The 13,575-nt window shown below is 40.6% G+C and overlaps 1 protein-coding gene across 1 annotated transcript in view; it reads left to right on the top strand.

Moving 5' to 3' along the window:
• The window catches only part of LOC134795422 (F-actin-uncapping protein LRRC16A), a 45,475-nt gene that overhangs the window by 3,467 nt on the left and 28,433 nt on the right, over window positions 1–13,575 (top strand). The window contains exons 7-13 of the mRNA XM_063767261.1: window positions 884–973; window positions 3,285–3,550; window positions 4,978–5,165; window positions 5,500–5,577; window positions 6,506–6,690; window positions 7,288–7,439; window positions 7,798–7,913. Of these exons, the coding sequence (XP_063623331.1) occupies window positions 884–973; window positions 3,285–3,550; window positions 4,978–5,165; window positions 5,500–5,577; window positions 6,506–6,690; window positions 7,288–7,439; window positions 7,798–7,913 (1,075 nt within the window). The remainder of the gene's footprint in view (window positions 1–883; window positions 974–3,284; window positions 3,551–4,977; window positions 5,166–5,499; window positions 5,578–6,505; window positions 6,691–7,287; window positions 7,440–7,797; window positions 7,914–13,575) is intronic.

Raw genomic sequence — 13,575 nt, 5'->3', positions numbered from 1 at the left:
GCGTTATCCCGGCTTTTTGCCGGGGGTCCGCTTGGCAACAAGCCCAAGAATTGACTTAGACACTAGTTTTTGCCCTGATCCAACCCAGAGGGTAAACTTAGGGATCAGTCTGGTTTCCTCATGATGTTCTCCTTCAACGAAAATCGACTGGTAAATACCAAATGATATTTCGTACGTAAGTGCCGAAAAACTGATTGGTACGAGCCGGAGTTTGAACTAGGGCTCCCGATATCCGTGCTACACGCCAACCCGTGCGTCCGTGCTCTTAGCCCCGGCGGTGCTAAGCGTCCGAACTACACGAACCCGTCAAAGTCCGTGTCCGTGTAGTGCGTTCGGCTCCGGATCTAGTTGTTGTTGTTCTGTCTTTTTTTCGTATTGCTTGTTATTGGTAATGTGTTATTGTTCGTTATAAACTTTTCATTCTTCGCTCTTATAAAGAACACGTCCGATCGTCACTATACGTCAAGAACGGGCCGGACCCTTGTATCCGTGGATCCGGACACACGGGTAACACGGGTACATGGATCTTAATTACACGGATTCTAATTACCCGTTCCGAACGGGCCACAAATCCGGTTTCGTGTAACACGAGAACGGGGCCCCGGAGACGAGTACACGAAACCCGGACGCTACCGCGAGCCCTAGTTTGAACCCGCGACCTCCGGATTGAAACTCGCTCGCCAATACCGCTAGGCCATCAGCGCTTATTGCGCTCGCATCATAGATCGTAGATTATATAGCTTATTTTCTTCTGCTAGACCAATTTAGATCTTATTTCCTAATTAAATATAGTTCAAATAAATACCTACCTTTTTATAGGTTCTGATTTTTGGATGGAACTATGGAATTGCGATTTGTTTTTAAAATTATGTTTATTTTTTAGGGCCGAGGTAGCGTGGGACATTGACACCATCTACTTGGCGCACGATATTAGAATGCTACATCTGAAGGACTTCGACCATTTAGATCAAAGGTAATGTAATGTCGTTGTTTTCAGGTAAAATGGTGCTATCGTTGTCACTATTTGGTCATGTGTTAAGCTTGAAAGAGGCCTATACATCTATGAGCTGGGTACCTGATTTTTTTTATAGGCGCATATAGATAATAATCTTCTGCCTGTGATTTCGTCTGCGTGGAATGATGATGATTGAGAAGAACTATCCTGTTTTTCCCTGGCCGTCAAACTATCTCCATACCAAATTTCATCCCCTTTAGTATTACACGTGTGATGCTAACTCAATTTGGGTCGTAGTGACTCGGTATCAGACGTGACGTACAGATCAATATGGGTCAAATTGCTTTGTATCAATTTGTTGTATGATGTTCGTTCGACGGGTTAAGCGTGAAGAGGCAACAGACAACCAGACAGACTGTTACTTTTACGCATTTAAAATATTAGTAGGGATTATGAACTTGACCCGTTTAGGTATTTCCGCTCATGACTGAACAATGGCTCTCGACAGTGTTGCATTGTTGTTTTGATTAATCGATTGTAACACTCGACTTTTTACTGTGGTAAAAACAGTCCACGTAAAAATTCATTAAACGTTGAAATCGTAATTATTGCCATTATCCAGTTATTGTGGTATCTTTCGTAGAATGATAGTTATTGGAGCAGAAAGTTTCCCGTTTGGCGACCGCGTACAGGAAAATATCGCCTAAGCGTTTTTATACGCAATTTGGTAATATATTGATATTTAATAACGGCTGCTATTTAACTGATCACCAGATTTAGTAAAATTTAATACCAAAAAAATATATTTTACCACCCTAAAACAATAAATGATCACCAAAATTATAACACCATTTTAATGTAAAATGATTACCAATTTTATTACATTTTACTATCCTAGTAAAGGAAATGACACCAAACTAATCATTATTAACCCAAAAATAGTAAATGATTACCAAATTTCAAACCCCATTTTAATGTGAAATGATAACCAAATTTTACATCTTGCTATCCTATTAAAGAAAATGACACCAAAATAATCATTGTAAACCCAAAAATAGTAAATGATCACCAAAATTAGAATTCCATTTTAATGTAAAATTATAACCAAATTTTTAAATCTTGCTATCCTATTAAAGCAAATGACTCCAAAATAATCATTGTAAACCCAAAAATAGTAAATGACCACCAAAATTGTAACCACATTTTAATTAAAAATGTGCAAATATTTCATATATCGTTATCCTATTAAATTAATTAATCCACTTCGTCACCTTTTTCTAGTAGCATTTTATTTCTGTAACAGTCGCAGTTCAAACCTAACCTAACCCACTTTTTAGTAGCATTTCCTTTCTGTAAGGGTCGCAGTTCTAAGCTAACCTAACCCACTTATCTGATAGCAGTTCGGTTTTGTGAGGATCGCAGTTCTTACCTAACCTAACCCACTTTTATAGAAGCATTTTCTTTCTGTAAAGGTCGCAGTTCAAACCTAACCTAACGTACTTTTCTAGTAACATTTCGTTTCTGTAAGAGTCGCAGTGCTAACCTAACCCACTGAACCAATAGCAGTTCAAACCTAACCTAACCTACTTTTCTAGTAGCATTTCAGTATGCTATTAGAAAAGTAGGTTCTAGGTTAGGTAGGTATGCGGTGCGGGGTACGGGGGGTTGAGCGGGAGGGGCTAGTAATTGTGGCATCATTTTACTTTATTTGGTAATATGTATACATTTTTTGGTAATCATAGTGGTTTATTTAGGTGAAAATATCGCATTAATTTGGTCTTCAACATTTGGTGATCATTAATGATTATTGGTGATCATTCAATATATTTGGTATTTGAATACAATTTGAAGTGCAGTCGTAATTAAAACGGTGGTACTTTTGTAATTTTAGGCCTTATTTTTTTGTTGTTCAGTAAGTTTTTTTGGTAAGCATGATTTTTTTATTTAGGGTACCAAAGTATTTTTTGGTGGTCATTAATGTCATTATATTTGTAGCCTTTATTAACTTGGGATATTCTGTACAGATAGCTGTTGGATCTCCAAAATATAAATAAATAAATAAATAAAACTACATCATAACACTTTAAACTCTCGCGTTTTGTACACATATTTAATTACACAAACGGGTCTACCGCGAAATCCCGCCCGCCGCCTCGAATTATATCGCGGTAGACCCGTTTGTGTAATTAAATATGTAAAACTACATCATTTAATTATTAAACTATCTATTACATTATTATTAAACCATGCTCATCCATTTACGTTATCGTTTTGTTTCCTATTTCGCTCATCGGGTGAACACAGCCTAAAAATACCATGCCTATTCCAGAGATATGATCCCACTGCTGATCGCGTTACAACACAATACATGGTTCACTGGCGTGTGCGGCGACGGCGTCCGCGTCGGCGGCGAGGCATGGGAGGCGTTGTCCCGCGTCGTTCGCTGCGCGTCGCCCGCGCCGCAGCGCCTGAGCTGGCGCGCGGCGGCGTTGCGACACGACCATGCGGCGAGATTAGGGCACGCACTCGTTCGGGCGCGGCGTCGCCCGGCGATGCATACTATAGATTTCTCGCAGAATCATATTGAAGATAAAGGTGAGTGTTTACCGTCAAGCAGAGTATAATTGAAATGTCACATGTTGTACGCTGCTTGTATGGTAATTACGTATGGGTGCAATAGAACCAGAAAGACCAGTAGTTGATCCCTCATGTCTGAGGCTGAGAATACGAGGTTCCCTGGCTTGTATGGCGACCAGATAGGGTACGGAGAGGCGTCATTGCGCCACAACGCCTGAGCTGGCGTGCGGCGAACAATTTTTAGGGCAGCGAAACGTGTCTAGTTAGTTCTATACAGGTCTCTCTGGCAGCATAGTAATAAGGGTAATCCTGTATTTAATTTAAATATAACATTACCGCGCCGCTTAAGGGGCAGTTAAAAAGCTATGGCTATCGGACCATAATTAACTTGTTCGTGACTATAGATATTATATATTTATTATATTTAACGTAGGTATTCTATATATTTGTTATATTATTACTTCTAATTTTTATCTTATATTATTCATTTTTGCCCTCTTTTATAATTTTATTGACTTTCCTCTAGCCTATTGTACACAGTGCTATATTTGTCTACCGTTCTTCACCAATTCTCATCTACTCAAAGGTTAACTGGAAGAAATCCCTTAAAGGGATAAGTTCGCCTTTGTATCCTGTGCCATAAATTTGTGTTTTGTACAATAAAGAGTTTATACATACATACATTACCAGGCTTTTCTTTTGGGGGAGACCAATACCAGGTGACGTCTAACGATATTCATAATAGTAGGAGATCCCACATAATACATATATGATATGGTCGACCTTCACCAATCTGTCTGACGGATGAAACTATGAAAATATGAAAGAAAATAAATAAGTTTCAATGGAAAGTATACAACTTGTACAACATAAATCAACTAGGTTGCCTATCTTTTTCCGGTCACTATTATGTGGTTGCCGTGTTTAAAGAGGTGATTTTATATCGATTATTGCACTCATCTGTCTGACGCTTGAATTATACATCAAAATGATGGTAATTTTAATGCAAATACAATGGCATAGGGTTGCCTGCGAAAATCCGGTCACAAATAAGGGTTGCCAGGCTTTTAATTAAAATAAGAAGGGAAGACTTTTAGCGATAACTCATAAACGGCTTAACTGATCAAGTTTGTTTTAATTTTATTTGATTGAGTTTTTTAAGCACTATTTTCATGATTTTTTCCATATTTTTTGGACAGATGGTTCAAAAGTTAGAAGGAAAAACCTTTTTTTTTTCTAAACGATTATTTCCGAAATCCTCACGTACATTTTGTTTCTTTCGAGGCGATTATTTCCTAAAATATTCACTTTATCAAAAAATGTTTTCTAAAAAACCGTTTTCCTAAGCCCAGTGAACTTTGGGAACCACTGCTCTAATGGGATATGGATATGAGCTGTGTATCAAGAGATTTTTTATTTTTAATACGTCCTTTTGTCTTGTGTAGGTGCAATCAGCATTCTATCTGGGCTGGCAATGAACCCCGACGGGCTGCGACAGATCTCGCTGTCGCAGTGCGGCCTCACGGGCAAGACGGTGTCGCACCTCGCCGCCATGCTCAACGACAACCCCTGCCATCTCTCCACGCTGTCGCATCTCGACCTGTCGCACAATAACCTCAAGGACGATGTTCACGTGAGTTACTTAATGAAATTTATATCCACTCACGTAATTTAAATCGAAGAAGAAGAAGACTTCTTTTGATTCGCTTCGAGGTTCGTGTTCAAAAAGTCACCTGTTGTAAAGACTTGAAAACTTATAGTAATGATAATTGATTTAGTAATAATTGAGAATATACAATAAACTAATTGATAATACAATTTTATAATTATTACTTATTTTATACAATAAGTTAGTCTTAGTACTAACAATTTACAAATTCCATTAAAAATAAACGTGTAACTGAATTGAATGCCCCGATAAATTGTGGCTCAAACATATATCAATATTGAATTGTGGTTTCTTTCAGAATTTATACAACTTCCTGGCGCAACCCAATGTACTGACTCATCTCAATTTGACAAACACGGAAACTACGTTAGAAAACGTAAGTTTTATATATTTTATTTTTGTTTTCTGGGATAGGTTGGTTATTAATGTTATTATTAATTTTGTGACTTTATTCTTATGCTTCAATAGTAGGTTGTTGCCTGTGGAATGGGACTCATATTTTGAAGCACTTATACTCTGATAGTACTGGTATTTGCTACTTTTGTTTATCTACGGCCATAAAGCTCCGATTACATTGATATATATGCAGGGTTTATATAATTCTGGCAAAATGTATGGTACTTTACCCGTTTATCGTGTTGAATGTATTGTGTAGTCCTTATTATTATTTTGCCCTTATTGGAATTTTATTTCTATTGTAATGTAAACCATTGTTGAGTTCAACAAAGCCTTGTGAATGGAAGGAAAAATATAAATAATAAATAATAATTCATTTGATAGCTAACCTTCAGCTCTCTATCGTAAATAATAGTCCAGCATACAGTAGAAGTTGCGTCAAACGGAACGTGACGAATAGTTCCCAGCAGGTTCATATTTGGGTATATAAACTGCCATATACATACAAGGTGTAACAAAAATAGTGTGGATCCATTGACGTATATATCTGAGGCCTGGCCTTACGGGCACTAAAAATGGTACTAGTTCAGCGGTGTCACTCACGAATTCCAGCCAATCGTGCAGTCTAACGCAACTAGTTGCGACCAATAGCGCGCGTAATGCGAACTCAACAACCAATCGCGCGCGTGATGCGAACTCATCAACCAATCGCGTTGTAGCGGTGTCACACCGCTGTACTGGCCCCTGCCATGCCTCATTATTATTGCTCGTAAGGCCAGTCCCTAGATATCTATGTCAATGTGTGGATTCCTGTTAGCCACCTGAGAGTGCAGCAGCTAAGCTTTCAACGGTACAAAAAGTAAGGCCGAATACCTCTAGGAGGATGATAACTTCAACTAATTTTACAGATGTGGGGCGCACTGCTACGTGGGTGCGCAGCTCGGCTCTCGGAACTACTAGTGGGTCGCAACCCGTGGTCGACCGTGCGGCGGCCCAAGGACCCGCCGCCTTCCTTCCGCCAGTTCTTCACCGCCTGCCTCGCGCTCAACACACTCGACTTCTCCTACTGCAAGATGATGCCTGATGCACTCAAGTTAATGGCTATACAACCCAGCCCTTGGGAACACAATCCATAGGCAGCGGTGTACCGGTTCAAGGGCTCGCCGCCTTTTTTCAGCCAGTTTACCGCCTGCTTCGCATACTACAGTGAATAGGGTATTTGACTGTATTTAAAATAAATTATTTTACACCATGCATGAAATAAAGCACCAGAAGATGAATAGAGAAACGTAGACAGCAGTTATTTTTAGACACAATTTCTATATTAAAACCCGTATAAAACTATAAAGAGTAGGTAATTTGATCGTGACGTCACATGCTAGTATTTCATATAGATTCCATGGTAATGTAAATAAATCGTTTTGACAGTTCGAAAAAAGAAACTGATTTGACTTGTAGTCAAATACCCTATTCTGTACTTAGGGTCGGTTGCACCAAAGCGTCTGTCACCATTAAAGCGTCCGCAAAATTTTATTGTATGGGATTTTTCATAGTTATCTGTTGAGTGATCAGTCTGTTAAGAATTGATGCAACTGGCCCTTAGTATACATGTAGCGCCGCGCATGCGATGTTGCAAGAGGTTGCCAGATCTGGACGGATATTAAATCCAATTGTTGTTTCATGTTCCCAGGAGCCTGCTACTGGGGCTAGCGTGCAACGAGAGCGCGACGGGCGTGAAGCTGAACCTCTCCGGCGTGCTGTCCTCGTCCCAGGCGGCGCACGTGCTCGAGTCCTGCATCCACGGCGTGCGCTGCCTACAGTCGCTCGACCTGTCCGACAACAGTTAGTATATCATCATATCAGCCTATTGTTATGCCAACGACTTCGATTCTCTTGTGCTGTGGCGTTACTGGCGGTAGTATTGTGTAACCATGTAATAATTAAATAACTAGTATAAGATTTGATTTTGAGCGCACGTCACTTCCGTGTGACATTTTAGCACTTCAGCCGGGCTAGCACATGATTGGTGCGAGAGTATCTCGCGGCGAGATAGACTACCGCCGTCCTCCTTTATTAACATAGATAGAAAGAGACGGGTCGTCTATCTCGCCGCGAGATACTGTCGCGCCAATCATGTGCTCGGCCTAAGGGTTGACACAAAAATTTACTTTACATTAAAATGCGTAATGTCGTTTTTTAGGTATGGAATTAGAACTGTCCGGTATCGTACGAGCTATTGGCAAGAACCACTCAATTCACCAGCTCTCTCTAAGCAGACTTACCGGGAAAAGATCATATGCGCCACCTTTAATACAGGTAACTTCACGTACTATAGCGAATATACTTTATAATGATAACTATTAGTTAAGACCTTACCTCAATGCTGTAAAGTCTAAACTTTACGGGTTTACTGTGTTGCGATATGTATACATCGACATCAACTGTACATCGACATGTATGCAAATAAGTTTGTACCTCCTCAACTAAATTGGTCTACATACATCACAGACTTAAATATACCATAGATGACGCAAATGCATCTACTTCGCGTGTCCGAACCCCGACCAAGCGTCGAGGTTGGCCGTCGCTGTTGACATTCCACGCGCGCCAGTTGTTGCAGCCGGTAGTCCGTAAAAAAATTAAAAATGCCTCGTTGCTTGATAATTAACTGCAACAGCCCAAAAATTGCAAGCACCCAAGGGCAAGGACATATTTCCTATCACGGGTAAGTAATTTTAAAATGGTATTATGCGTAAATTCATTTTAAAACATTTTTTTATGTATTCCAAGATGTGATTCCAATAATATACCTAAGTAACTATAGATTAACGTTACAAAACTATATTTACATTACATCGCGCGTTTGTTTTGAGCGTTTGATCTAACGTTGTGAGTTAAGAGACGATGAATATCGGAACTAGCGAAACTGTCGCGCATCGCTTCGACTTCGTGGTACAGGCCGTTTATCATTCGTCTGTCAAATTTAGCGAGTAGTGTTGTTCGTTCTACCGATCGCTTCTAATAAACTTCTAAAAATCGATATCGGACAGATGAATGATATTAACTATTATATTTTTTTTTTGTAGTTATTGATAAAAAAAACATGTCCTAATTTTACACGACAGCTTTAAAAACGAGGGTAATTTAAACATATACGATTACATGTTTATACGCTTAGTATACTGATTTAAACTTTCACGATTACCACGCAAACGACACGAAAACGTAAATACGCGATTAAGTCCCGTTGTGCAGTTTGATAATACGTTTAGAATGTTTATAAATTTCTATTGTGTTAAAAAAACTTTCATTATTTCTGTTTTCCACATGAATCAGTCATAGATTTTGAAAATACCAGTTTCATTGAAGGGAAAAATTGGGAAGATATCATTCGTCTGTTTATATCATTCGTCTGTCAGAAAATCGATGTCATTCATGACAATCGATTTGTGATTTTTGGCGTGGTTCGCGGGGGAGCGGGGAGTGGGCGAGCGAGACCGCAGATATAAAATTTATGAGTATGAGCAAGACAGTTGAATCGTAGCGGGGCAGAGGGGCATCGGTGTCTTTGAATCGGTTAGGATTTCCCATCACTAAATTGCAGCTGTGACGTCACAGTAGGTGGTAAAAAGTCGGCACGCTTGGTTTCAATACAAATCGCGATATTTGCTTCATCTATGGTAGTCTGTGACATACATTCATAATTTATGAATATTCGCTATAAAAAATAGTTAGACCAGTCATCTGAGAGCGCACTAGCGGCTTTCTCAAACAACTAAATATTCGGTTTAGTAAAAAAAATTAATGAATGAAAACCTCTAAAAGATGGACGAGTGAGTTTGAGGGCCGACACGTTAGTGGAGGCACTCAAATAATACGAGTCCATCTTTAGCGTTTCCGGCCGAGGCATTACATAGTGCTTTTCACGACTACTGCGAGGAAATAAGAAAACATTTGCATAACTAATTACACAAACGGGTCTACCGCGATATAATTACTGGATACTGTGAGTATTGTGTTGTAGTATTGGATACTGTGAGTGTTGTGTGTCGTGCCGTGGACAATAAACATTAAACTTTAACGGGTAGTAGCAGGAGATCTAAGGTCCCGTTTTCTAAGGGGACCTTGCATTTTGGAGACAAAGCAAACCGCTTGGTACAGGTGTTCCTGGGGGTGACCTGAGCTGATTAAGCCCGGTTGCCAAGAGGTTCCCCCCAGTAGGTGGGCAGGGGAGGGGGGGTAAAAGTGCCTCCGGCGCGCCTCACTCTAAGCTTTATATCTGCATACATCTCGCAACTATATCAAGTTTGGTGTCATTTTCGTATAATTCGAGGATGAAGAATTCATTTCTGTGACTAAATTTTCACTCACCCGTACAAAAAATTCGAAAAACTCAAAATTCAACAAAAATCTTTAGATTTTTTTTTTGTAAATCCTCAACAAAATGTATACTATGAGGATTTACTCTACAAAAAAAATACCTGTGAATAGCCCAGTTCTTCTACTATACAGAATAGTAAACTTGTCAAACATTTTTTTTCATAACTCTGTTAAAAAAATGTTTTGTGTCGCGCGGCGTACCTGCATTGTAAGAGTGGTATGCAACGTTTAGGATTTTTAAGTATGTTTAGATGATTTCTGATAAGTTGTTATTCTTCTGGTGGTAGATTACATTAATAAATTACTTCTGGACGTGATATATATACAAATATAAATTAAATATATAAATAAAGATGTTGGGAAAACTTTCGCTAATAGAGTTAGGTATTATAAATGTGATAAAATTAACATAGGAGATGTTTGTCAAAAAATGCGGGTTAAAATAAGATATATATTGTTCGTAATTGCCATTACATGCCCATGGGACTGTGCATTTTAGGTTTTTTTAACGCAGTTGCACCTACCTGCGCATTTTGTCTGGCAGCGGCAACGAATAAGCTCTAAACAAGCAGCAGCCGCCGCAGGTAGGCTGAAAACCGCCGTGTCGCCGAAATAATTTTCAACCAGGTTGACAAGGTGCAGAAAACAATAGAGGAAAAGCAAACCGCTCTATGTGCGTTCCTTGATGTTGAAGGTGCTTTCGACAATACGCCCACAGAGACCATACTCAATGGTATGAAATCAAAGGGAGTAGACGAAACCACCAGATGGGTACATAGCATGCTCTCGAACAGAGTAGCCACTCTGACCATCAATACTATATATAGAGCATGAATTTTATACCACTAAAGGGTGCCTACAAGGAGGCGTTTTATCCCCACTATTATGGACCCTAGCGGTGGACCAACTTCTTGCAATCATGTCAGGCCAAGACTTTGATACACAAGGAAATGCCGACGACCTTGTAGTCATCGTCAAAGGCCCTTGCCTCAACACAATGTCCAACCTAATGCAAGGAGCTCTAAACACAATATTCAAATGGTGTAGAGAAAATGACTTGTCCATTAATCCGAGCAAGACTGTAATAGTCATTTAACCATTCACGAGGAAACGGAAGCTCGATAAACTCACAAAACCAAGACTTAATGAACAAATAATACCGTTCGCGGCAGAGGTCAAGCTAGATACTTGACCTCTGTCACCTTCGACCAAAAGTTAACTTGGAACCCTCACCTGAGAAACATTATACAAAAAGCGAAAATGGCCATGTGGTCATGCTGTCGAATGGCAGGAGCAAGATGGGGCTTAAGACCCAAATTGCTATGTGGTAAACACAGCGGTAGTGAGGCCAATTGTCACCTACGCCTCCGCAGTCTGGTGTAACAAAACCAGCCAAAAGACAGCAATAGACACTCTAAACAGCCTGCAACGCACGGCTTGTTTAACAGTAACAGGCGCCTACTCCTCGACACCGGGAGCGGCCCTAGATGCACTGCTGGACATCATACCACTCCACACTTGCAGGTGCAAAAGGAGGCCAAGCAGTGCGTCTACAGAATATGCACACTAAACCGGCCAAAATGGCGCTCTCAGGCATTAACCAATCTAAAGGCCTGGGTTTTTGCGAATAGAACCCTTAGCATGTCCACTGATGACACGCACACCGAATGTCATCTCACCAAACTGTAAACAGTAGAAATACCTCCTAGAGACAAATGGATCAACAACCAAATGTACGTCGAAGAGGGAAGCCACATCTGGTATACAGACGGTTCCAAGAAAGGCAATGATGTATGATGTGGGATCTATGGTGAGAGATCTAAGCTCAGAGCTAGCGTCAGTATGGGCACACTGGCCTCAATCTTCCAGGCAGAAGTCTTCGCCATCAACAAATGTGCGGAGATCAACCTGGATAGAAACCTAAGACACCAGCTTATCTACATCAACTCAGACAGCCAGGTTGCTCCGCTGGCACTAGAATCCCTTGAGTCAATCTCAAAACTAGTCCAGAACTGTAAAACAAACCTAAATGCACTGGCTTACTCCAACAAAGTTACACTTAGATGGGTACCAGGGCACTCCGACATTAACGGAAACGAAGAAGCGGACGAACTTGCTAGAAAGAGCGCAGACACACCCCTGGTCCGCCCAGAACCCTTCTGTGGCAGCACAAAACGAGATGCATATTCTCTGCTCAGCAACTTAGAAAAAAACGAGAGCAATCGATTGGTGGAAGTTCGTTAAAGGACAAGAACACTCGAAAGCTCTGATCAAAGGGTTCAACAGCAAAACTGCTAAGGAGCTTTTAAGACTCAAAAGGCACAAAACCTGCGCGGTGACCAGAATACTGACTGGACACTGCAAGTTGAACAAACATATGTTTCAAATTGGCAAGAAACAAGATGCGACATGCAGGTTCTGTCAGGAGTCAGAGGAGACTGCAATGCACATTCTCTGTTCTTGTGGACTACTAATGTCAAAAAGAAGTACCTACCTGGGGCGACACGTAGTGCAACCCTATGAGGTACAAAACATTACGGCCCAAAGAATCTGGAACTTTCTGGATGCAACGGGCATTAGTAATGAACTTAAAGGGCCGTCACAATAGATCAATGCTGGTCAATGCGACACTCAAAGGCCCACAACACCACAATAATAATAATAATGTCCCGCGGGGGCAGCTTGTGGCGAGCTGACGGTGAGTGACGACACCGCGGACCCCTATTCCAGAGGGCCCTGTCATCTGGCCCTCGCCTCTGTGCTTGCCTTGATTGGCCGGCCAGAATGGAGTCGCAAGAGCGGGACCTATGCTCCAGGTTCGAAGTGTAAAATGTCATAACGCCGGCGGCCTGCTGAACGGATTACCGGGATCTGGCTACCGCAGACTCACCTCTCGACTACCTCACAGCCACTCCAAAGTGTTGCCCTGTTGTCGCACTGTGGCGTTGGCGAGTGACCACCTGTCATTTACAATTTTGAGACTGATTGTCACGGCAGGTGTCCGCTTGTCTCTCCCATAGCCCATTATCCAGTCCATCCAACTTTCAAATCTATAGCCCATGACCTTAGTTCCCATCGCAGCACAAAAGTGCTGCACTGCAATAGTCTTTGCACCTGGCGGGGACCATCTCCGGATGTATCACATTGTGCGTTCGGGGATAGTATCCACCACATGTATCCCTTGCTTTTAGATTAACGTGCCTTAAAGGGCCTCTGCGCTGTTGGCTTCGTCCCCACGTACGCCTCCCAAAGGTCCGGGACCCCATGGTCCCGAGATATGGAAAAGACATACAAATAATAAAGTTAATTTTATCAAATTTATAATACTTAACTCTGTTGGCGAAAGTTTTCCCAACATCTTTATTTATATATTTAATATATATTTGTATATATATCACGTCCAGAAGTAATTTATTAGTGTAATCTACAACCCTTTCTTTTATTGATTATATTTTCTTTTCCTTTTGTAAGAATTTGATATGTTTTCTGAAAGAGCTTCGTATTTGTATAAAGTTATGTACTCACTGAGTATAATTGCATGAATTCTATAGTAACTTAAATTGTATTTTTCTTAATTACTCGTAATGCATGTTAATTA

This window comes from Cydia splendana, chromosome 12, assembly GCF_910591565.1.
Source record: "Cydia splendana chromosome 12, ilCydSple1.2, whole genome shotgun sequence".
NCBI lineage: Eukaryota > Metazoa > Arthropoda > Insecta > Lepidoptera > Tortricidae > Cydia > Cydia splendana.
The sequence above is the reverse complement of the archived record's forward strand: the minus strand, read 5'-3'. Positions and strand labels throughout refer to the sequence as shown.